Below are 27,086 nucleotides of genomic sequence, written 5' to 3'. Positions count from 1 at the left end.
ACAAGGGTTTCGGGGGGGGGGGGGGAGACACATGTTGGCAGGGGAAGGGGATGGGAGAGAGGGAGAGAGATACAGTAATGTACAGTAAGATCATAAACGTACTTTTTTTCCATTTCATTGCCAGTCCTTTGTTCTCGGTCCCAAACTCGCTTGATTTTGCTCATTGTAGAGTGGCATGTGGTGGATAAGGGGAGAAGAATAAAGAATAGCATTAGTACTGAATGGTCACAAGGGTTTCGGGGGGGGGGGGGGGGGGGACATGTTGGCAGGGGAAGGGGATGGGAGAGAGGGAGAGAGATAATGTACAGTAAGATCATAAACGTACTTTTTTTCCATTTCATTGCCAGTCCTTTGTTCTCGGTCCCAAACACGCTTGATTTTGCTCATGGTAGAGTGGCATGTGGTGGATAATGGGAGAGAAGAATAAAGAATAACGTTAGTACTGAATGGTCACAAGGGTTTCGGGGGGGGGGGGGGGGGGAGACACATGTTGGCAGGGGAAGGGGATGGGAGAGAGGGAGAGAGATACAGTAATGTACAGTAAGATCATAAACGTACTTTTTTTCCATTTCATTGCCAGTCCTTTGTTCTCAGTCCCAAACTCGCTTGATTTTGCTCATTGTAGAGTGGCATGTGGTGGATAAGAGTTGAAGAAAAAAGAATAGCATTAGTACTGAATGGTCACAAGGGTTTCGGGGGGGGGGGGGGAAACATGTTGGCAGGGGAAGGGGATGGGAGAGAGGGAGAGAGATACAGTAATGTACAGTAAGATCATAAACGTACTTTTTTTCCATTTCATTGCCAGTCCTTTGTTCTCGGTCCCAAACTCGCTTGATTTTGCTCATTGTAGAGTGGCATGTGGTGGATAAGGGTTGAAGAAAAAAGAATACAGTAGCATTAGTACTGAATGGTCACAAGGGTTTCGGGGGGGGGGGGGGGGGGGAAATGTTGGCAGGGGAAGGGGATGGGAGAGAGGGAGAGAGATACAGTAATGTACAGTAAGATCATAAACGTACTTTTTTTCCATTTCATTGCCAGTCCTTTGTTCTCGGTCCCAAACTCGCTTGATTTTGCTCATTGTAGAGTGGCATGGGGAGAGAAGAAAAGAGAATAGCGTTAGTACTGAATGGTCACAAGGATGTCAGGGGGGGGGGGAGAGAGAGATACAGTACTGTATGTTGGAAGGGGATGGGAGAGAGGGAGAGAAATACAGTACAGTAAGATCATAAACGTACTTTTTTTCCATTTCATTGCCAGTCCTTTGTTCTGTGAGTACAGTAGATGCCAGTTTGAAGAGACGTCTCCAGTTGCTGTGCTACAGTAAGCACGTCCAGCGTGTAACTCTGGGCATCCGTAGCAATCCATTTATAGTGTCCTTTATCTTTGTACAATCAGCCTTTGTAAGCTCAAATTTCCCCATGAGCCGTGTCACTATATCGAGGCGCAGATTTTCTGGGATTGCAAATTTATTACGTTGCCCATCATAATTGACCCGATTGCACCAATTCTTATACAGGTCAAAAGAAACATGCTCTTGGAAAATCTGTTGTGCATAACGGTGCATTTCCATCTTCGCTGCTTTAAAGAGAGTGTTGACACCCTCAGCTGTGATGACTTTGAGCGGCATGTCAGGCAAGGAAATCCCCACAGCGCACAATTCTTTGGGTATGATTCTAGGTGTTCTTTCATGTAGAGGTGATGTTCTTTGATGTTGAGGTAAGGTTGCGACGATCATATTTCCAGGGGACAATTGGGATGATGCAACCATTGCAGTGTCCATGTTGTTAGAGGCTTGGGATGGTGCATTGTGTCTGTCAGCCAACCAGTGAGATGTCAGTGGGGTACTTGTTAAGTTGGTCTGACGTTGTTGTGTATCTGAAGCATTATGTGTGGCAGGCAACCAGTGAGATGACACTGGTGTTGTGTCCATGTTCACCAATTCATTTGGTAAAACAGTTTCTGTGTCCATGCTAGGGCTGGCCAATCGGTTGGATGAAGCTGGTGTCATCTCCAAATCCGAAAAGTGGAAAGATGTGGTTGGTTGGGTCATTTCCAAGTCAAAATCCTCTGTTTCAAATGCATCAGGGCAGTCAAATTGTGATTGTACTGGATTAGATGTTGTGGGTGTAATGGGTGGCCCTGTAGCAGCTTGCCATTGTTTGGCTTGAGCAAGCATGTCAATCAGACCTCCTGACAGCACTTTAATTTGTCCTGTCAGTACATGAATTTCCGCTTTCAGTTCATCCACATGTACAGACAGTCCATTGTTTTGGGTTTCCAGGTGGGTCATCTTGCCCAAAATGTCTCTCACCAGCCCTGTGCAGCTACATTGTGGTGGGTTGTGATCCAGAAAGTTAAGTTTCCTACGGGACGGTGATTGAGATTTTTGTTCCAGAGGTGTAATGTGAAGCTCCAAAGGGTGCAAGTCATTATCTACGGGAACTGACACATCTGTCACTGTGTTAATGTCTTGCTGTGCATCAGTGTTAATGTCTTGCACCAGACAGTCATCGTGAGATTCTCCTATAGTCGCGAACAAAGACTTGTTCTTGGCCTTGGCATTTTTCCGTAGTTTGACAACAGGAATATTTTCTTTTCCTGCTTTCTTCTTAACGATATTATTTTTAATGTTTGGCACTAATGCAGCCATTCTCTTGGGACATGCAAGTGTAGGTTCTCCAGAATAGAATTTTTTTGTTTTCACCATCTTCAGTAGGCAGTGCACTCTACAATACACAACAATAAGATTCAAGTTAATACAGTACATACTGTACAGTACAGTACATTAGTTACAGTACAATACAGTAGCATACAGTATTGTATTATGGTATTACAGTAGTGAAAATTACAGTAGGTACAGTACTTGTGACTTATTTGGGCGCCTGATTTTCTTCATCGCACCTAAAATCGCGTCAAATTGCATTGCATACAATCATACAATTGACCCCATTTTTTATTGTATTCCCACCCTGATGGCTAAATGCCCCCATTGTTAACGCCACCCCACTTGCGCTCGCCACACTATATAAAATCAACTCCACGCCGACGTGGATTGTGGGGGTATGAAAAGGTCGGAGGACGCGTAACGCCGCCGCTCGCCACGCTTCGGGTTGGCGTTGATAGTGGGGTGGCGTTAACAATGGGGGCATTTAGCCATCAGGGTGGGAATACAATTAAAAATGGGGTCTGGGGGGCCATTTCACATACTGTATGAAACAGGCATCTGGGTACATCTGTACATACAGTACAGTATTAAAATCGCATCAAATCGCATCGCATGCAATACAATAGCATACAATGCAACAGCAATTTTCTCTTCAAAGGAATTTCAAGGGAAATCGCATCAAATCGCATGCTTAGGGTACTGGCATACAATTTCAACATTGGCTGCCCAGATACTGTAAGTCACAAGTACCGAAAATTATGTGACCGTACTGCATAGACATGAGCTTTTTTTTTCAATAAAAGGGATGAAGCGATAAACAAAAGTACAGTACGTTAACAGATGGGGCTTAGACAGACAGACTAGGAGGGGTGGAGGCAGGGGCGGGCTGGGCCGGGGGGCAGGATGCCATCTGCCCCCCAGGCCGCTCTGGCAGGTGTGCTGCGGGCCGCGCCCGTTTCTGAGGCCGCATTGCCGTTTGTTTGTTTTTTCACTGCCGGCGGCCATGTTACTGTGGTTTTTTAAATGATGTCTGAGGCCACAGCAACATGGCCGCCGGCCTCCACGGCTACGTGGAGGAGGGCTCCGGCCGGCAGCCTGTTCCCTCTTATCCCCAGTGGCAGTCGGCAGACGCTGGGTGCGGTGTGGACGTCATGACGTTGACGCCTCCCACCCACGCGTCTGCACTCAGAGACTGGAGGAAGGCTGGGGCCGCCCGCAGAGCAACTCGTGGGGGACGCTTCAGGAGGCCGCAGAGAGGGGAACAGAAATGTGTGGAGCCGCAGCAGGACAGGAGGAGCCTGGTCGAGGATAAAACACAGGATAGTAGTAAGTTAACATGATCTAAAACGACATACAGTATCTGTAATAATGCAATGACACCACAGGCTGCTCCCCCTGTATAATAATTTGTGTCATGGCATTACTATTAATAATAGTAATGCCATGACACAAATTATTATACAGGGGGAGCAGCCTGTGATCATGGCATTACTTTTATATTATACAGGTGGAGCACCCTGTGGTGTCATTATTATTGTACAGGGGGAGCAGCCTGTGGTGTCATGGCATTATGCCATGACACCACAGGCTGCTCCCTCTGCATAATAATAATGCCATGACACCACAGGCTGCTACCCCTGTATAATATAAAAGTAATGCCATGACACCACAGGCTGCTCCCTCTGTATAATAATAATGCAATGACACCACAGGCTGCTCCCCCTGTATAATAATTTGTGTCATGGTATTACTATTGTTACTGTATATTATACAGCGGGAGTAGCCTGTGGTGTCATTGCATTATTATTATACAGTACAGCAGGAACAGCATGTGGTGTCATTGCATTATTATTATTATACAGAGGGAGCAGCCAGTGGTGTCATGGCATTCATTTTACTGTATATTATACAGGGGGAGCCACCTGTGGTGTCATAATTATTATTGTACAGGGGGAGCAGACTGTGGTGTCATGGCATTATGCCATGACACCACAGGCTGCTCCCTCTGTATAATAATAATGCCATGACACCACAGGCTGCTCCCCCTGTATAATATAAAAGTAATGCCATGACACCACAGGCTGCTCCCTCTGTATACTGTAATAATAATAATGCAATGACACCACATGCTGTTCCTGCTGTATAATAATAATGCAATGAATTAATAAAAAATGTAATAAAAAAAATAAAAAAATAAACTGGTACAGTATTCTGGTTCTCCGGATACCTGTAATCTAGTATTACTGTACAGTAATTACTGTACAGTATTACAATACGAACACCCACAGCTAGGGGATTTTGTACACAGCTAGGGGATTTTTTACACAAACAGTATGACTGAGTCTGCGAAATACAGTAGTCTATTAATATGCGCAAAAATCCCCAAACTGCGAAAAAATACGTTACTACAGTATACAGTATTTACAGTATTACACCAACAGTATTTACAGTTGCACAGATTATACGAGAATACCCATAGTAGCAGCCTGCCAGTAGTAGCCCACCCTAATAGAGTATTGTCATCGCTAGTCGGGGATCTGCGGCCTATACACACCAGGCAATTTTAACACGTACAATATTCTAAATGGCGCTACAGTATCTCTACTGCACTGCACTGTACTGTATGTGGCATCCATGTTGATCCCTAAAATGGCGGAAAATCACGATACCACGTGATCCTATTGCTGTGACTACTTCAATTACAAGTACAGTATGCGGGAAAAAATGCCAAATGATCCGTTATTTACGGTATTACAACAATATTACTGACAATACCCCAATCCAGGATTTATTACACATTATACGGACAATACCCATTGCGGCAGCCTGCAGTAGCCTAATAAAGTATTCTCATCGCTAGTCGGGGAACTCTGGACCATACACACCAGGCAATTTTCAGATGAAAAACGTTTAGTGTGTACTGTATGGTCCTCAAGAGAATCATGCACTGTTCATTATGGTACTTACTGTATGGTACAGTACCTGAAGCAGAAGTGCAGTAAGGGGGAGGGAAAGTTGATCCTGCCCTCGCAAATGTAGCGGGGGATCTGCGTCCCATACACACTAGGCAATTTTAACACATTGTACAATATTCCACATGGCGCTATCTCTACTGCACTGTGCAGCCATCTCGATTCCCAACATGGCTGAAAATCACGATACTGTATCACATGTGCTCCTATTACTGACTGACTCTGCGAAACAGTCTGTAAACATGAGAAAAACACCGGTCCCCTCGTTTGAGGAAAAAATACGTGTTTTACGGTATTACACCAATGGTATTACGAAGAGAACTAGTATTTACAGTAGCAGCCTACAGTAGCCCACCCTAATAGAGTACTGTCATCGCTAGTCGGGGATTTGCGGCCCATACACACCAGGCAATTTTAACACATTGTACAATATTCTAAATGGCACTTGTACAGTATACAGTATTCTGCACCGGGTGCATTTGAACAGTAGGGAAAGAAGGGAAACAGCTTCATTCAGGGAAGGGTGGGAACCGAGCGCTTCCGCGCAGGGACCGTTTTGTAGTGCTGCTTACTGTATACTGTAATGCAGCAATCAGTGAAATGTACAAATGACTGTACTACTGTATAGTGTACTTACTGCTCCAGCGAGAAGATACAGTAGTGTTCTTGCGGAAGGAAGGCAGTATGATGGTAAAACGGTAGAAACACGAAAGCAGCAACAACTTGACTTTGGATTCAGCAGAATGAATAGTCCAGGTGTACAGGTAGAATCTCGTGCTTGTATACAGGCAAGAGATGAAGAGACGATCCGTAGCAATTCTACACGGTTTAGATGCAGAAAAACAAACTGGATTGTTTGACAATTTTAATGTACTGTAGCTGAATTTATGCTGGCAGAGACAAAGGAAATCCTTCATGAAGCTGATAGGTGCATTTGAATTATGTACAATTACCAGCGAAACAAAAAGGCAGACTGAAATTAACATACAGTATGACTGCAATCAACATCTTATTGTCTGAGGTGTCGGTCTGTGTCTGAGTTTGGAGAAATCTATTGTTGCTGAAAAAAAACGTTCTCTGTAGCGCAGTACAGTATGTACAGTATGGGTATTAACTATCGTTTTTGTTTGTGGAAAAGTCCGAAAGATTTTGATAAGCACCAACTACTGTAACTGTATTAGTTTAAAAAAAAAAAAAAAAAGAACGTTTAAAAAATAAAAATATAATGTAACCAACTGAGGATCGAACTACTGATACTGAGATAGTGAAGCCGTGCCTCTACCCGCTAGGCCACTATTGCCTGTGATTTTACTGCTGGCAGATGGTTAGCATGGCTTCTGCACCAATCAAATACAGTTCATGACCATCCAGTACGTCACTGCGGCTGCGAATAAAAGAAAAGAACTCTGTCCGTAAAGTAAGGACAAAATCCGTAGTGTAAAGTATGATACTGTAGGTCCTCAAATAATGTTTTAAGTAGTCATCCAGCAATAGCAAAGGTTAGCATGGCTTCTGTACCAATTACATAAATGACCGTACGTAGCTGCTTCTGCGAATAAATACTGTACTAACAATCTGTCCGTAAAGTAAGGACAAAATCCGTAGTGTAAAGTATGATACTGTAGGTCCTCAAATAATGTTTAAAGTAGTCATCCAGCAATAGCAAAGGTTAGCATGGCTTCTGTACCAATTACATAAATGACCGTACGTAGCTGCTTCTGCGAATAAATACAAAACAATCTGTCCGTAAAGTAAGGACAAAATCCGTAGTGAAAAGTGGCTGGTTAGCAATGGTTAGCGAATTTTATCCCGAAACACGGTCCTCAAGGCAAGGAGTTTTACCTGAAAAGCTAAATCTATTTTGCGAAAAAAAACGTTTAAAAAATAAAAATATAATGTAATCAACTGAGGATCGAACTACTGATACTGAGATAGTGAAGCCGTGCCTCTACCCGCTAGGCCACTATTGCCTGTGATTTTACTCCTGGCAGATGGTTAGCATGGCTTCTGCACCAATCAAATACAGTTCATGACCATCCAGTACGTCACTGCGGCTGCGAATAAAAGAAAAGAACTCTGTCCGTAAAGTAAGGACAAAATCCGTAGTGTAAAGTATGATACTGTAGGTCCTCAAATAATGTTTTAAGTAGTCATCCAGCAATAGCAAAGGTTAGCATGGCTTCTGTACCAATTACATAAATGACCGTACGTAGCTGCTTCTGCGAATAAATACAAAACAATCTGTCCGTAAAGTAAGGACAAAATCCGTAGTGAAAAGTCGTGGCGGCCACTGTTTTGTAGAAGAGATTTTTACGCATGCGCTGTACTGTTTGGGAAAAGTGACATCTGGTGGTCAATGAGTGTAAGTGCAGGTTACATTTACAAGATTACGTTACGTTATAACGCGATCTATAACGGGACTATAGCGCAAGGAGCAGGCGCGATCCAGGCGCGATTTGCATGGCGCACTGTATGCGCAACGCAGCCACGATGTACCAGGCCATAACTGTATGTGGAAGGACATCACCCAGGTGGTAAACGCTGTAAGTCAGCACAAGCGCCTGGTCAGAAATGTCAAGAAGAGGTTCAACGACATCAAGAGACAGCTCAAAAGTAAAATGGCCATGGAGTTGGAGGAGGCCACCAAGACTGGCGGAGGAAGCCCCACCATTGTATGCTACACCTCCTATGAGGTCAAGCTCAAAAGAATCATACCCCCTGAGGTCCTGCCTGGCATGCACGTAGCGGATACCGATAGGTCGCCAACGCCATCCAGAGCTGGTAAGTGTGACCACATGCAATCTTAAACATACATGGCAATGTTTTCAAACTGTAATGTTCACTTGTATTGTTATGCTAAGTAAAGTGCTGCTGTGGAACTACATAGCCCAGCAAGGTCAAGCACAAAAAATTGCCTGCTCCTACTTTCAAATTGGTCATAATGCTGTGCCTTGTAGTTCCACAACTGCTGATATTGATCAACACTTTAACATTATTTCTAGCAGCTTAACATGTATGTGGCCCAAAAAACATTGGTGTACTGGTGGTTAAGCTGCCATGCCTACATACCACAGATTATCCACCAGTTGTAATGTGTCAAAAAGTTTAATAATAATCTAACAAAAAATTCAGGTGAAAAACATATGTCAAATAATGTGGGGACTAAATAATGTAGTCCTTAATCAAAGGAAGTATTGTCCAGTAATGTCATTTCAATGCATTTTTGCCATAAATGCTTATCCATTGCAAGGTACATAAAGGCTGCCCATCTTTCCTTTCACAGATTGTCCATCCCGAAGTGCTCACGCATCAAAGAAAAGAAGGCCCGTTGGAGCAGAATCTGTGGAAGCAGGTAAATGAACAAAAAACAGACCATTACACATACAGTACACACACCCATGTATCATCAACAATATCTCACACTACATTCATCTCCTGCTGCTACATTGCAACGGAAATGAATGTAATCTGACCTAGCCATCTCACTTATTATTAATGTCAATGTTACATGCAGTATCGGGGTACATGTGTAAGTACATAACACCCCTAGGTATGTGCGTTCAGCATCTCAAGCCCTTTCAAAAACAGTACTGAAGAGAGAATCACCTATATATGCATCAGTACTTACCTCTTCATCTGTATCCACAGGTACTGTACAACTAGGAACACAACCAACAGAATCCTCTATGATGATGTTGGATGAAATGGACATCATTCTCGAACCCGTGGAGACCTTAGCGGCTGAGGAGGAAATACAGACGTCATCACAGAGTGATCTTCCCACAAGTGGGGTGACTCCCAACCCAACCCACCCCCACCCACAAACACACCCCATACAGCAGCTTCTGCTGCACAAGTAGCTAACTCCTTGGTAAATTTCAAGGAGAAACAAATAGAATTTATGGCCTCCCAAAGCCTGCAAATAGGAAACATCCAGGGGTACATGCGTCACACTTTTCTTCAATTAAGAAAAATTTCAAGGAGTGTACGGGCTCATGTGCGCATGGCTAATAGCATTGACACCCGTTTTGCAGATCTTACTTATGCTGTATGGGAACAGAATAGCCATATTGGCAGCCTTGCGTAAAGTATAGCTGAACTTAGCCAATCGTGCACAGCGCAGACCAATGCCTTAATAGGTATGCAGGCACAACTTCAGCAGATGGAAGGCAATGTCATAGGTGCAGCAGCATCTACACTGAGTAGTGTATCTAGCACCCCAGTAAGTGGCTCCCCCACTTCCCCACCCCGTCGGAGTATTAGGACCCGGGGTGGCCTGGGTGCAGCTTCAAGAAGTGGTTTAGGGTGGCCTGATGGAGGGAGAAAATAATTCATATTTTTTTATACATTTTTAATTTGCATCTAATATGCAATACATCTTGTTACAACCCCCGACAGTTCGAATGTTTGAGTGACAAAAATGCAGGTTGTTTATGACATACTATACTGCAGTAAAAATGTCTAAACGCATACCATTTTGTCTGTGTATTATTTTTAAAGCAATTGTTGTGTGAAATATGACATAGTGTAATGGAATATAACAATGGGATTGCTGAAAAGTAGTGTTGGGTAACTTCTGGCCCGTCAAAGGTTGTGGAACTACATATTCCAGCAAGCTCTGGCACTCATTGTTTGGACTGTAATGGTTATAGTGTGTCAGGGCATGCTGGCACGTGTAGTTCCACAACATCAGGTGAGCCATGTTTTAGAGCAAACTTAATTCATACATGTTACAAATGTACTTACAAGGTTGATTACAGCAAGGGATAGGTCAGCACCAACAGCTGCATCAGTTGGGCTCTGTGTATTAGGCTAAATGTGGGTGGAAACAGATGGTATTGCTAAATTATTTGTTAATGAGTACACTTATATCAAAGGTACAAGTTGAAATACAGGGCACATGTGCTTACCAGAAAAGTAACGCCTGATGATTTGTGTACGCACCAGATTCCCCCTATGCGTACCCCTCACTACCCGAGGTGTGGTAGGTTGGGCTTCCTGCACGACTGCTGCATGTTCCTCCTCCACATAGGCAGGTTGGGACAGGGCTATGTTGTTTAACATGCAGCAAGCCTAGACGATCATCAGTACTTTTGCTGGGTGGTAAAGCAGCGTACCAGATGACCAGTCCAAACACCGGAATCTACTTTTCAATACGCCAAATGTATGCTCCACCACATTGCGGGTTGCAATATGGGATTCATTATACCGGTGCTGTGCAAGGCCCTCTGGGGAGCGCAAAGGTGTCATGAGCCAGGAAATACACCCATATCCTGAGTCACCTAAAACACAGATAGGAAGTTATTGCCTTATATGGTAAGGTATGTGCATTGTGCAAACAGGAGACAGTGGGACAAGAGCAATATGCTTGTGAAACTTGAAACACACACATTTGAGCAGGTACAAATAAGGACAGAGAGGGTAATATGTAAAAATGTACTTACCAAGTAGCCAGCCCTCTGGCATTTGTTGTTGGTTGAATCGGTTGCAGAGGGCTGAGTGCCTCAGAATATAGGCGTCATGGCAGTTCCCAGGGAAGCCTGCTACAACACTTAGGATTTTGAGATGAGCATCACATACCACCTGAACGTTCAAAGAGTGCCGCCCACGCCGATTGACATAGACGTATCCCCGCACGTGCAGTGCCCTAATCCCAATGTGTGTGCAGTCTATAGCTCCCAGCACGTGACAGACTGCTGAGAGTCTATAGAAAGCCACCTTGTGGTCCTGCCACTCCAACTCAGAAAGTGGGAATCTGATGTATGTCCGCCACAACTTCTTTAAAGCAAGTAACACTTGAGTAAAATGCTTAGAGAAAGTGGGCTGTGATACCCCCAAGGACCATGAGGTCACAGACTGAGTGGAGCCTGTGGCCAAATAGTAGAGGGTACACATTAATTTCTGCAGCCCAGACACTGCATAGTTGCCTCCCCCGAAAGGGTCCAAATCATCTCTCACCTGCTCATATAAGTCCAACAGGTTATTGCGGTTCAGCCTAAACATCCCCACAACCTGTTGATCCGAGAGGGAGTCCAGGTACAGCCGAGCACGATACATACGTGGGGTACGCAGTAGTCGGGGGGCTACCTGGATCTAGTGTGCAGCTTCCTCCCTCCTGCGCAGCTCCTCCAAATGGGCCACATCACAAATGAGCAACTCCAAACCACTCTTCAAAATCTCCATGTCTCAAACCCTCACAGGTGTCCTTAATGATGTTGGGGTATATGTAGGGGTGTTTCTGAGTGAAATTGAGTGCACCTGTGTTGAAATTAACCATTTGTGCACTTGACCAAAGTGAGTTCTGGGCCAAATCGCCCAACAGAACCTGGTCTGAAAAAAGTGCGATTATTAGACACCTTAAAAGTGCGATTTGCAAAAACGCATCCCATTAAATAAGCGATTTGTATACTTTTCTGTACGAAAACATCTGGATGCGATAAAAATGCGATTTTTTTTCTCACACTTTTGGTCCGCATGAGTTATCGCACATAATATGCGATATCCGTCCCTTAGCGCCTCCTATTAAATATGCGATTTCAAGGAAAAATGCGATGTCGCCATTTTTTTTACTAATATTCGCCAAAAAACACAAATCTCATCCCATAGAATGTCACCCATAGGGCGGGATGCACTAACGCAAAAATGAGGTAAAAACACCATTATCAGGGTTTTTACCGCATTTCCTAATTCTCTAACCCCTCTCCGTGGGGTCTTTGCTGTGGAGGGAATCGTCAGCAGAAGTTGGTGATTCCCTGGAGAAGCCTATGGGCTTCTTACCGCAGCACTGTGTGAGGGATCCATCATGGATCTCTCCCAGCATGCCCCGCGGCCCGCATTGTCACTAAGCGCATGTGCAGAGGGACTCTCAAGTCTAAGATCTGGAAGTCCAGCACCGGAGCCACATCATAAGGGACAGCTCTTATCTCAAGAGCTGTCCCTTGCGTTACTATTCACATACGTTAGCGCATATGCGATTAATAAAAATGTGGTACCCGGCAGAGGGGGGCAAAAATGGGTGGCGGATGTTAGAACATCCCGGTCATAATATTAAATTGTTATTAATGTATAATACAATAATATAATAATTTAACAGACATACATTCCAGGGGCATAGTCAAACTAGGCTCTCAAAGGTGAAATAGAAGGTAGTGGCACCTCGTGTGCTGACATCTGTTAAGCACATGTGCAGTAGCACAGCTGAGGGGGCAAATAAGGAAGTAATATGATACGAATGTGATCACATAACTTCTCAGCAGTCAACAAGATTGCCTACTACTGGAGCCCCTTTGCTGGAGGCTCGCCAATGATACTGTATATCTGGGAGGATAAAGATTTCTTATTTTTTTGCTAAATGACAGCTGCAAATTATAATATATAGAACCTGAGTTGAAGGGGACTAAATACATTTTAACTTAATTACATTCTTAAAATACATAAAAAATACTTTATAGAAGAAAAAAGAAAAGATGTTTTGCATTTATGCCCTACCTTATTTACTGTACAGAAAGTGGACCAGACTAACAATATAAACCCTTATATGACTTGAAGGGGAAGCTCCACAGTTTACATACCCTAATCTACACAGAAATAGAAGTCTTTCCTTTTCAAAAGTCGAAAATAAAAATCATAGTATAAAACTCTTGGAGAGGAATGTAATTTGGTAGCAGTGCGGGATGCCAGCCGAACTTGGACGTTACATGCAAAACCATGCCATCACTTACAAGCAATGCCTTGTAAGTGATTGCCCCTTTAATAAAACATCCACGTTCGGGCAGCATCCCGCATTACCGCCAAACTCGGGCTACATTACATTTTGTTGTTGGTGAGATTACATTTTCAAACCAAATGATTCCTAAAATTAATATAAAATAACATAGTGCTCTAATGAAAGAAACATGTATGGGAAACTAGCTCCCTTGTGAAAGTATTAGAATAGTCAGATGTGCTATGCTTTGCATTTTGGATATCTGCATTATTGGCTGCATACCTGCATTAATATTGACGGCATGTGTCTAAAAAATGTGAAATGTGCTGTTCTTTGTGATGATTGGACTTTTGGGTTTATGACCTAGGAGTAGTTCTGTGCATGTGTTGGATGGCACTCATTGGGAAGCTGGGAGGGATCTGATTGAAATTCTGTGAAAAGAAGCACACATGCTTTTTATTAGGAAATACCATCTATAATGATGTTGCCTAACAGGTCCAAGTTCTGAAAAGTATTGCATTTTGGAGCTTTGTAGATATAGAAAATGCAGTCAAAACACAGAGTTTTTTCAGAGTTTTAGCTGCATTTTGCTTTTAGTCAATTCTGCCCCAAGTCTGCATCTATGATTTAAAAGTCTTTTATGAGCAGCTGTTCGTTTCTTCAGTAAGTGGTTTCTTCAGGAACATAAGTGCTTTTGGATCCATTGGCTAAGCCCTTTTTTCTATAACCTTAGATTCCGCAAGGACAAGTAGACAAATAGAAAAGAATATCTGAACATAGAACACAATTTAGAATTTAGGAAATACCATATATACTTGAGTATAAGCCTACTTTTTTAGAACATTTTTATGCTGAAAAAGCCCCCCTCGGCTTATACTTGAGTGAGGGTCCCACTTGTGTCAATACGTTTTCCCAGTTTTTTGTTGTAAAATTAGGTGCCTCCGCTTATATTCGGGTCGACTTATACTCGAGTATATACGGTATATTAAACATTGTCTTTAAAAACTTTGCATAGGAGCATTACTTTTTGAAAAATCATTATAGGTACAGTCATTTGGTCACTATTCATTTTTTATCAAGTACAGAACATTAAATAAATCCTTACTATATACTGTACCATAAACAATTAGTATTGTAGGTTTTTAAACCTAGCTTATCATAAATGTGTTTCTTTGTTATCTCCATACAACATCATAATATTTGATTTCAATAAGGGATGATTATTCAATTACAATTTTCTAAAATATTCAATACTGAACAGCTTTCGCACATTAAAAATATTACAAAACAATAACATAAGAATATTCCCAAAAAAATATTTGAATAAAGATATTATGAACAAATACTGTCTATTAAATTAAGTAGAGAGATTTATATCAAACCTGACTGTGAAATTATTTAAACATGAATGGAGGAATTGAAACAAGTTAAAGACTTTGAGAAACTTGTTAGATGCCAAGGGTGAGAAGTGATAAAGATAACACACATATATATATATATATATATATATATATATATATATATATATATAAAACATACAATGTGGTCAGGAATTGCGCTTAGAGTGGGTCTTTCGACCAGCTGCACCTCTGGAACGACTCTCCTGTTAGTGAGAGACAGAAGATAGAATGCAAGGGGGGGGTTGTCCAGAGTGCGCTCTAATGGTACCACCTAGCCAGAAAGGGTAAATAGTCCCAAATTGGTGTGATCCTGCAGTCACTTGTATTCAACGGAGTGTTCGTATACTTCAAAATAATACCGAAGACATCGAATATGAAAAGCAGTTCTTTATTAGAAGCCCAACGCGTTTCGTCTACACGACTTCATCAGGGGCAAAGGCAAGGCCAAATAAGGCCAGAAATCCAGACAGAGGTAAAATAGGACAGTGTTCCTTTACACGTACTGTTAAAATCAGTGCGGGTGGGTGGGTATGGGAGCTTAACGCCAAGGATAAAAATCCAAATATAACTCTTTCAGAGAACAAGAGGTGTATATAACCAAGGGGATGGGGTCCAAGGTGTGGACTTAACCCACAGACTAGAAGGAAAGGGCTTCCTTTCATACACTCAGCAAATAAAAACAGATATAGTAGAATCCGCAGTAGGCGAATATGGATGCTTACTCCACTGCAAACCAGGACAGTGGAGTAAGCATCCATATATAAGCATCCATATATATATAAATACCAAGAGTACTTAGCAGAGAAGCACTGAGGCGGCACCACGGAATTTGAAGAAATTGCAAAGTTTTATTTAACGTTTCGGGGAACGTCAGTCCCCGTCGTCAGAACATCAAGTAATACATACATGTAAACGCTCACCTTATATCACCACCAAGAGTGACACACAGATGGAGCCGGGCTGCTGGGCAGCACGCTTCACTGGGGCGTAGCTGTCGCTCCCGAATGATGTCATCAGTTAATGAATATTCATGAGGCAATACTATAGCGTCTCCGCTGTCATAGCAACGTGGCTCCGGCTGTTAACAAATTAAAAGAAGGCTGTTAATGAGGAGTACAGTATTACAATTTCAGCACAGTGGGATATGCAGATGCAATTTATAATACCAAACATTAATACATGATACTGTTCCATGAAATACGTTCATTAAGACCTTTAGGGGACACAGTTTGAAGAGTATGAATCCAAAATGATTCACGTTTGAGCAAAAGATTGGCTCTGTCTCCACCCCTAGGGAGAGGGGGGATATGATCTATGATTTTATATCTTAGAGTAGATAACTGATGGCCTGCTTCTCGAAAATGGGCTGCCACGGGCTGCTCCATCGGTTTCCCCATCAACGCAGCTTTAATGGAGGCCCATTCTTTCCTTGAAAGTGCGTGTTGTCATCCCCACATAATGTTTGCCGCAGGGGCAAATAATCATATAAACAACAAATTGAGTATTACATGTCAATACGTGATTCATTTTGTATTTTCTACCCGAATGGGGGTGGCAGAAGGAATCCCCGGTAATTAAATAATTGCAGGTGGTGCATGAGGGGCACCGATAGCAACCAGGTTTTTTACAAGAATAAACAGGAGATTGGTATTTAGTAATATCTGCATGTACTAAATAATCGCGCAGATTTCGATTGCGGCGATATGATGTCATAGGTCTTTTTTTCTGAAGACCCGGCAATTTGGCATCTGTTGCTATTATCGGCCAGATTGCACGAGTAGCTTTGGGGATTACTGCACTAGAAGTATCATATGTAGTCACCCATGTAAATCTCTCCTCATTCTGTGGTTTAAATTTAGGTTGTAATAGACATTGTCTATTCAGTTTTAGGACCTTCTGCTGACTTTCCAATAGATTTTTATTATTGTAACCCCGGACAAAAAATTTGTTTCTAATAATTTCTAATTCATTAAATAATGTAGAATGGTCACTAGTTATTCGGGCCGCCCTTAACATTTGTGAATACGGTAATCCACGTTTTAAGGAGGGAGGGTGTTGACTACCAAATTGTAGTAACGTATTCCTGTCCGTGGGCTTATAAAAGATTGACGTCTTTAAGGTATTGTTATTTAAAGAGACACATACATTGAGGAAGTCAACTTGGCTCGTACTACTTTTGCAAGTGAATTTAACCGGTGAGTGAGCATTGTTGATGCATGTCATAAAAAATTTAACCTCACCTTGCCACAACAAGAAAATGTCATCGATATATCGAGAAAACATCGAAATATGACTTGCAAAAATCTCATTTTGAAAAAATAACAATTGTTCCAGATGGAACATAAAGATATTTGCGTACGATGTGGCCACAGGGGACCCCATCGCACACCCCGACACTTGTAGGTAGTGACATCCATCAAACCTAAAAAAATTCCTGCTCAGCACCAATTAGAGAAGGGTTAAGAACACTTGTTTATCAAAGTCAAATCTTTCACCTAATTCATCAATAAAGATTCTCATGGCCTGTAATCGCAAATGATGGGGGATACAGGTGTATAGACTGTTCACATCTAATACACATAAAACAGTGTCTGTATTCAATGTATTTTTGGCTTTGCTGTCCAGTAGGTTCAAAAAGGTAGTGGTATCCTTTAGAAATGTGTTTTTAGACGAAAGGAATGGCTGTATAATTAAGTCCAGGAACTCAGAAACCGGATGGAATAAGGATCCTCATGCAGAGATGATAGGTCGAGGTGGAGGTTCAGTGGAATTTTTATGTAATTTTGGTAAAGAATATAAAATCAGTATGATGGGAAATTTCTGAGTTAGCGCCTCACAAAGTCTTTGATCAATTTTATGCTGGTTTACAAAGCCTGTTAATACTGAAGTAAGTTCCTTCTGATATTCAATTGTTGGATCTTTGGTCAATTTCTGATAGGTAGAGGTATCAGACAGGTGTTCCAGCAAAACAGATCTATATGTTTCAGTATCCTGCAAGACAATGCCCCTGCCTTTATCCGCAGGGCGGATTGTAATCGATTTATCCTTACTAAGGGTAAGTAGGGCTTTTCTCCCAGATCTAGAAAGGTTGTAATTAATTTGTGTGTTAGCCTGGGTGTATTTACTCATGGTTTGATCCAACATGCGGGTATATGTTTTAATCGAAGCATTAGTAGAGAGAGGTTCAAACTTAGATTTAATTCTTTTGTTGCAAAATTGTTCCTTAGAAGAAAGTTTGTTTAGTTCTTTAGAATTTTGAAAAAACTCTTTTAGGCGCAGACCCCTATTCGTACGATGCATATCGATTTGCCATTCAAAGTCTTTATGTGCTGATGTAGGTACAAAGGACAAACCTTTGTTAAGCAATGTCAATTCCGACTGAGTTAGTACCCGTGATGATAAGTTGAATATTAATTGCTCTTTTTGTTGGTTACTTTTCTTGAGCCTTTGGGTTTGACCACCTCTTCTGGTTCTGGTTCTTTGGCGTCTTTTTCCCGTGCTTTTTGGGTGCGTACCCCTAAAGGAAGATGTGTATGTACTGATGTAGATGGTTCATCAGAATGCATGACCATAAAGTCACTGTCAGATTGAGATGATTGTCCTTGATCTTATCTAGTTTTCTTATTGCGCCAGGATTGTCTTTTGGTTTGTCGCTGGCCCCAAAACTGTTCATGGTTGCCACTTAGCCATCTGTACACCATATTGCTTTCATAGTCTTGTTTCACCGTGATAAGTGTGGATCTTTTGAAACGCAGAAGTTCCTTGCGGTATTGATCACATTGAGTGGACAATTTTGACCACCATTTGTCGTAGTTGGTATCTGTCAATTTGTCTTGGTTTAGAGAGGTAATTGATTCAAACTTAGATCTGACTGCTTTCAGTTCCTTCCCGGATTCTTTTATTACGAGCAGCATTAAATCAAAGCTACATCTATTCAGTATAGCTACCCACCTCCTACAAAATTCCGGATTCATCCTTCCAATTGTAGGAGTGTTTCTCACTCTGAAACCGCGGGGTATGAGTTTTCCCGATAATAATCGGATAAAGATGAACCATGTAACAGGTAGTCAGTCTCTCTTTTGCGAAGCCTTAACAGATTGTGATAAATGTCCTCAGCGTTTGAAAAGTCAGATTCCTCTGGAATGTCCTCAGTGAAGAGGATCTCAGAAACTTGAGCCACAGAAAATAACAGGGTCTCACCCCTTGGTGTCACCGTGATAATCGGCACTGGATTTTCCTGCTGTGTCGGCATTGTCAGCTGGTCCTCCTCCATTATACAGCAATTAAAAGAAACACCTTTAAAAGGGAAGACGTGTGTCTGGCTCCTAGAGATCCTGTGATTCTTGGCTTTGCTAACATTCAGAGGCTGTTGAAATTGCAAAACAGTCTTTTGCATTTGGATTTATTTCGGTCTGCTGAAGACTAATTTTAAATTTTAAATCTGAAGCTGCATACCCCCTACTGTGATAGGAGAGACTGCGTGTAGAACACCTATTCTTCTGTGTGAACTCACAAAAATTGAGCCCGAGAGACTAAGATCACCTAAACGTGGTGGGATATAACAGAACATCTTTCTGTATAAAAATCGTAACCTGAGAGAGTTCTTCTCTTCAAAAATTGGTAATCCTAATAAACTTTCTAGAGAGCTTCGACCACATTATACAAAGGAGATATCTTCACACTTTAGCTTCGATTTGTTCATCGCCCCTGATGAAGTCCCAAGGGACGAAACGCGTTGGGCAGCGGATCTGAATTATATGTGGCACATAAAAAATCTGTGAAATGAAAACTGAATGCTGGACTTAACCTTTCAATAAATGTTACTTGCTTTTATTTATTTTATCTGATTCATTGTATGTAAAGCCACAGTGTGGTATATTTAGCGCACCCCTATCTTTTCTTCCCGTATATATATATATATATATATATATATATATATATATATATATATATATATATATACATCAAAAAGTATGTACAGATAAGTTAAGGCATTTTGTGCATGGCAGATGGCACATGAGATCAACTGAATCCCATGTGACTAACATTTTAATCAGCAAGTTCTGCTAATGCCTTATTCACATTGCTGTGAATACGATAACGTTGCAGGCGAAAATGTGCACACAAAAAAAGATTCTTGGCCATAGTAAAAAAACTCAAGGCTAGGTGTGACTAAAACAGTTGTTTAACGTAACTGCAGCTTTAACCTTTAGTTTAGACCATTACACTTTATATACTGTATAAAGAGCACTATATACAGTATCTCCTTTAAAATGAAAAAAAAATGCCCCAAAATCTGCTTTAAGCTTAGATAACAACCTAAAATGTATCAATACATTTATAGACATTAATTCTAGTGCATAGATTTAGAAAGGGAGTTGAATAGTCTTTTTAGCATGTAACGTAAAAATTTCCCAAAGTCCTGGACCCTCCATTTATGTCAAAATTTAAAATTTTTATCCTGGAGTTTTCTGAAGCTGGCTCTTGAGGCTTTCGGTACCTCTGGTGACTTTCTCGTGGTCTCCTGGCTTTAGCTTCTGCATATTCTGGGATACCTTTCGTTCCGATTTGTATTTGTAATATTACTCGACAGTGGTGCCCCCCTATCCCTCCTAATTTTTGCCCTTATAATTGAACCGCTTGCTTCCCAAATTAAAGCCCATCCCAATATACGTGGTGTGCAAGTGGACCACACCAGTCTCAAGATATCTCTCTTTGCAGATGATATTCTCCTTTCCTTGACTCAACCCTTTCCTTGACTCAACCAGTGACCTCCTTCCCTTAACTTTACCTCCCTTACAGCACAGTGTCCGGCTACAAAATTATTTATTCCAAGTCAGAAGCCATGATGCTACCTGCTACATCTAAATGGCTCCCTACAATAAATGTAATATTAAACTCTGGGATTCGTACTCCCATAAGATGAATCTTATCTCCCTTGACTCCTATTTGGCACAATCTCCTGTTACCCCCTGGTTCTTCTACCACAAGGTTTCATAACTGGACCAAGGTTACATTTCCTGCTGACTTTTCCAACTAGGGTCAATGGCTGTCTTTATCTACACTATAACAGAAAACATCCCTGATACTTAACCCTTTTGAATACCTCCATATTTGACATTTTCTTTATTCCCTAACCTCCTCCCTTGTTCTGCGAGATCTTACACCTTTTAAAACTCTTTGTAAACACTGCCCCTTATGTAAGGGCTTGATATCTGAAATTGCTCCTTCTCAATGCTAGCCTACCCTCCTTGAGACCCCATGAAATTGCCTGGGAACAATATTTTCCGATGATGAGGCCTGGGACAACATGCGACTAGGGATCGGCAAAATCTCTATTGCTACCAGCATTAAAGAGACTGCGTATAAGATCTACTATCACTGGTATTATATACCTGAGAGACTTAATAAAATGCTTCCGTCTTCATCACCCAACTGTTGCCTGGGTGTGGCTGCAGGAGTTCAATGATGGCTTATTGAACTCTCTCCTAGTGACACTGGTACCAAAAGATCCCTGGAAATTGTTGTTGTGATATCCCCCCCCCCCCCCCCCCTCAAGGTCTCAATAAATTCTCTAAAAAAACTAGCCATGCACAACCCTGAGAGATTTCCTCTTCTCGCTGCACTTAAGACCTAGATTTGGCATGTTGCTGCAATGGAGGAAATAAGTTATTATCTCCATGATCAAGGTCATATTTTTACCCAAGTTTGGTGCCTTGGTTACATGCCGAATGTAGGCCCTCATGCCCTTCTTCCTGAATGTTAATTTCACAGATAGACCCAAGGGTAACATATACCACCCCCTCTTTGTTTCTGAAATTCCACCACCATGTTGCTGTCTTTTCTTTTTATTGGATGATACTTGTATAGCTACCTTTTCCGATACTGTTTCATGGTCCCCCTTTGCTTCCTTTTCTTCACCTACCTCCCATACCTTCTATCACCCTCGAATATCCACTTCCTCTTTTATTTCCTAATATGTTTTGAAAATTTGGTCTGTATTGGGATATTGTGGCCCTTGTGTTTCTATGTTTGTTTCTCTGTTGGTTGACCATTTTAAAATAAAGAATTATAAAATATGGGAGCTGGCTGGGTGAGGCCATGTTTCACTGCATGTGGGGCTGATGTGGCATGTGCAGGACTCGGGTATATTAAAACTGAAATCTAAATTACACTGTAAAAATATAGCTGTCTAACATTGTTGGGCTGCATGCAAAAGCAGACAGTATTTACCCTGCACAGAAAAAATGTGTCCCACCCAAGTCTGGGTCTATCTGTGCGTGGTTGCATCGACCCCACTGCAGTGCAGCATGGCTTTTTTTTTGCTTAGCTTGCAACTCTGAATACAGATTCAGCTATTGGCTTCTGTGTACAGGAGGGGCAGGCAGATGGGCAGCCTGGTATGCGTCGGAGCCAGGGGAAGCAGCAGTGTCTGCTGGTCTCTCTGCCTCTATCCTGCTTCAGCTTCTCCATTATGCGTGTGACGTCATCATGTCACACACTGGGAAAACACGCTGGAGAGGACCCCGGGGAAGGGGACCACAACGTTTTTGGCTGGGGCGAGCAAAATGTATAGTTACGCCACTGTGTAGGAGGTGTGCATGCAGTGCTGCTGAGGGTGCGGGAGGGTGTCCGGGGGTGCTATCCCAATTATTCCCATCAGCTAGTGCCCCCCCCCCACACTAATTTTCCACATCAACTATCACACCCCGAATCCCACAAAATCCCTTACACCTTCATTCTCCAAGTGATATGTCAGCCTTTTGCCTTGATATTATCCACATGAGCCAACAGCCTACCTACCCCCCTTCCACTGGCAGCACTGACAGGAGGACAACCCCCATCCTCAGGTGTTCCTTGTGTCGCCTGAATCCCAGACCACCTTCATGTTCCCCCTGATCCTGCACCTTCACCACTGTCAGCCTTAAACTGGAATGCAGCCGGCGCAGCCCCACTCCATGTGCACTGGCCCCACTGGCTCAGCTCATCCTCTGTGTCTCCTGCTCCCCGGTGAAAGTAACACAGCCATCACTGGCCGCAGTACGCACACTTCCAGGTCTGACGCTCCGGAGCTTGGCAGCACGGGAGGAGGGGGCAGGGGGACCATGCGGGGGGACCTCCCGCTTCCCAGTTTAGTAAATCCAGCACTGGCCGCAGCACGCAAAGGCAACCTCCCAACTGTCCCATTTTTCACGGGACCGTCCCTTTATTTGGGACGGTCCTGTGTCCCACCCGGGGCCGGCAGTGTCCGTGGTGGGGGGGGGGTCAGTTGGGAGTCCCTCCAGCCTGAATTGAATAGATGCTGTGCGCATGCGTGTGACCTAATCACGACTAATTTGTATATGGCGCAACCTATTTAGCATAGACCACGTCCCCTTTTCAGCGGCGCAAGTGTCTCTCATCTGCAGAAGTTGGGAGGTATGCAGAGGTATATGTGAGTTTCGGTGGGTGACTCTGCTGACTGTGCTGTACTTTAAAAGGAAGGCCAGATCTGTGTCTTGCTGGGCTCTGTGTATAACGCTGGAAGGGGGCGGAGTTCAAAACTCCGCCCAGCATTATACACACATGATTGACAGATCTGGCTAAATATATAGGAGATATTGAATTAAATCATCAGTGTGGGAAAATATCTAAACAATGGGAGAAACCAGTTCTGAGGCAAATGGAGGGTTTAGCAGAATAACTTGTGGTGTATTGAGATAATCCCAGAATTAGATATGGGAGTGAAAAGCATGGAGTTAATTGTATTAGACTCTTCAGAGTGGGACATGGTACGAGCATTTTTCTGGGACCTTAATGCTGTCCCTCCAGTGAGCCACAGTGTCCCAAGGGGTGTGGGATGAGTAGAGTGAAGGGAGTACTGTCACCACTGCTCTGCGGAGCAGCATACGAATAGATGCTGTGCACTGGGCATGGTACCAATTCCCAGCATCTATTCACAGGAACTTGGTAGAATAAGCATAAAGAGAAAGCATATAGAGTCCTGGAAAGAAGATACAGCGGTTGTATGATCAGTGCGCTACTATCTGCAGCTGGTACTGAGACTTGTCAGGTCTCGTGGTGGGTAAAGAGGAAAAAGAAAAGTGTACCAGCGCTGGCTGAAAACTAAAAAATAATAATATAGAGCGGTATCCTTTACAAAATTTATTTGTCAATAAAACATGCTAAAAATAGCTGTACCGTAGTAATTTAGGTATGCTTTTGCAGAGGCGGGCTGGGCCGGGGGGCAGAGTGCCACATGCCCCCCAGGCCGGTATGACTATCTACTGGCTGGGCCGCTGTGTGCATCTTGCACACGCTGCCGCAGCCCAGCCATCATCGCAGCAGCCTCCGGCCACCTCCGTGTGTTCAGCACAAGCTTACGAATGTAAGGTGACGGCCTCTCCCAAAATGGCCGCCACCTTATAGGAGACAGACACTAGAGGTACTGCTATACCTCTAGTGTCTGTCAGAAGAGAACAGTGCGGCCAGCGCTACCCGGAAGTGCGGATTCGGGTAGCGCTGGCGCGCTATTTAAATCGCTGACAGAGAGCTGACAGCCAGGGCTTGCCTCTGCTGCTTCCCGGAGGCTGGCCCCGCCCACCGCAAACACTGAGCACGGCAGGAGGCTCAGGCTCCATCCATCAGGCCAGCCCTGCTCTCTGTCCCTGCTCCTATGCTGCTGTCAGCTGCCTCCCTCAGACCTTCTCCAGGAAGTCCCTGCTCCTCCCAGGAAGGAGCAACACAGACATGTGAGTGTGTACTGGGGGAGAGGGAGGCTGTGTATAATGTGTGTGTGTGTATAATTTAATGCAGAGGGGGGAGGGGAAGGGTGTATAATGTAACACAGTGTGTGTGTGTGTGGGGGGGGGGGTTGTATAATGTATCACAGTGTGTGTGTGTGTGTGTGTGTGGGGGGGGGGGGAGTGTATAATGTATCACAGTGTTTTTTTGGGGGGGAGGATGTATAATGTAACACAGTGTTTGGAGGGGGGGAGGGTGTATGATGCATCACAGTGTGAGGGGAGTGTATAATATATCAGTGTGTGGGGAAGGGGGGGCAGGGGGCTACATAATGTAATATAATGTTATGGATATGTGGACAGGCTGTAATATGGGGGGGCTGGTGTGCATAATGTATTGGCTGTAATATGGGGGATGTGTGTAATATAATGGTACTGTATATGTTCTGCACGTTTTTTTATTTTTTTAAGAGGCCTGTGATTGATGTTTATTAGTGAATGAGGTGTATGTATGTTTTTTAAAGTGACAGAGGTGTGTGGGATGTATTCAATGCTGTGGGCAAGCGGCGACAGCGAGCAGGGCTTCCTGCTCGCTATCAACACTCACCCTGTCAGTATTAAACTCACCCCCTTCATACGCCAATTCCCCCTCGCTCCAATTTTTGAGCGAGGGAGAATTGGCGGATGCGGCTGCAGAAGCTGCGAGACTCGCGGCTATATACAGCGGGTTCACTGCATTAGCCGCGGGTCTCGCTGTTTGGGGGAATCCTTGCCGTCCTGTGATGGCGAGGATTCCCCCAGAACGTTGAATAGGGCAAGCGGCTGGCGAGGGGGTTAAACAGGGATGATCGCTGGTTTTCTGCGATCCTCACTGTTTAACCCCCTCGCCGGCCGCATTGAATACTACCCTGAGTGTGTGCAGTGAAAGTTGTATGTGCATGTGTGTTTTTAGTGAAACAGGTATGTGGTGTATTTAAGTGAGGGGTTTTGAGGGTTTTTAAGTGATAGAACAGGAGCCAGACGACCCGCAAGCCACCTTTCACAGTAGCCAGACGACAAGCAAACCACCTCTCACAGTAGCCAGATGACCCACAAGCCCCCTCTTGAGGGGGCCGGGACACACATCGGGAGCTGTGACACATCAGTGGGACAGAGGTGTGTGTTTTTATTGAGTGACAGAGGTGTCTATGTGTGTGTATATAGATACTGTATACATTGGTGAGGGGACTGTGGTAGACCAACATTTATCTTGCCTCCGGTCAAGGACCTTACGCCACTGATGGCGCATGCAACTGGTTGCCCTTTCTCCCTCACACTCTCTCCCTGTCTGTCTCTCTCACAAACTCTCTTTTCATTCCTCACACTCTCCCTCTCACACACATTCCCACTCTCTCTCCCACCTCTGTCTCACACACTCCGCCCCTCTGTCTCTTAAGCTGTGTACACACGGGGCGATATTTCGCACATATCGCTGGCAATATGGTCGCTGAGCGACCATATTGCCAGTGATTTCATGTGCTATGGGCGATAAATTGCCGGGAGCGCGCTCCCGTGGCCAGCCCTGCAATGGTCGCTTGTCGCAGGAGCATGCTCCTGCCACCAGCGCTTTCCCCGGCAGTCACCTGTTTCCCCCAGTTTCTCCTTCTCATCAGCGATCATCTCTGGTCGCTGATGAAAAGGAGACATTGAGCAATATATTGCTTGAAAACAGGACACTGAGCAATAAATTGCTCAGCGATATATTGCTCCGTGTGTACACAGCATTACACATGCATTCTCGGTCTCTCTTTACTTCTCACTTTGTCTCAGGATAGGCAGCAAGAGAGGCAGAAATATTTTCTTTAAAACATATAATGCAGTGTTGCATACAGCAGCATCGACATCTGAATCAGGCCCAGAGTTTTCCAGAGTTTTCTTCTGCTACTGTAGTACTGGTATAATTATTTAGTTTAATGGGCATTACGGTATTGGCATTATGTTTTATGGGCATTACGTTGCTGGTATTATGTGTAATGGGTATTATGGTGATGACATTATGTGTAATGGGCATTACGGTGTTGGCATTATGTGTTATGGGCATTCGGTGTGTGGCATTATATGTAATTGGCATTAAGGTGTGGCATTATGTGTAATGGGCATTACGGTGTGGCATTATGTGTAATGGGCATTACGGTGTGTGGCATTATGTTTAATGGGCATTACGGTGATGGTTTTATGTGTAATGGGCATTACGATGTTGGCATTATGTGTAATGGGCATTTCGGTGTTGGCATTATGTGTAATGGGCATTTCGGTGTGTGGCATTATATGTAATGGGCATTACGGTGTGGCATTATGTGTAATGGGCATTACGGTGTGGCATTATGTGTAATGGGCATTACGGTGTGTGGCATTATGTTTAATTGGCATTACGGTGATGGCTTTATGTGTAATGGGCATTACGGTGTTGGCTTTATGTGTAATGGGGATTACGCTGTTGGCATTATGTGTAATGGGCATTACAGTGTGTGGCATTATGTTTGGGCATTACGGTGTGGCATTATCTTTAATTGGCATTACGTCTGTGATGGCTTTATGTGTAATGGGCATTACGGTGTGTGGCATTATGTGTAATTAGCATTA

The 27,086-nt window shown here is 43.3% G+C and overlaps 1 protein-coding gene across 1 annotated transcript; it reads right to left on the bottom strand.

The window, feature by feature from the left end:
- Nucleotides 1–978: 978 nt before the first annotated feature.
- On the bottom strand, nt 979–6,838 carry LOC146060006 (uncharacterized). The gene is made up of 2 exons (XM_083172774.1): nt 6,275–6,838; nt 979–2,726 (listed from the first exon to the last, which is right to left on the bottom strand). The coding sequence occupies exon 2, from the start codon at nt 2,705–2,707 to the stop codon at nt 1,316–1,318; it is 1,392 nt and encodes a 463-aa protein (XP_083028900.1). The 5' UTR covers nt 2,708–2,726; nt 6,275–6,838; the 3' UTR covers nt 979–1,315.
- Between the last annotated feature and the right edge of the window lie 20,248 nt (nt 6,839–27,086).

The sequence above is a fragment of the Crinia signifera genome, chromosome 2 (genome assembly GCF_055691185.1).
Source record: "Crinia signifera chromosome 2, ASM5569118v1, whole genome shotgun sequence".
Taxonomy (NCBI): Eukaryota; Metazoa; Chordata; class Amphibia; order Anura; family Myobatrachidae; genus Crinia; species Crinia signifera.
This window is presented reverse-complemented; position numbering and strand designations above follow the sequence as displayed.

Bases quoted from the DNA above. Each gene is read 5' to 3' on its own strand.
- LOC146060006 (XM_083172774.1), bottom strand. From the start codon at position 2,707: ATGGTGAAAACAAAAAAATTCTATTCTGGAGAACCTACACTTGCATGT.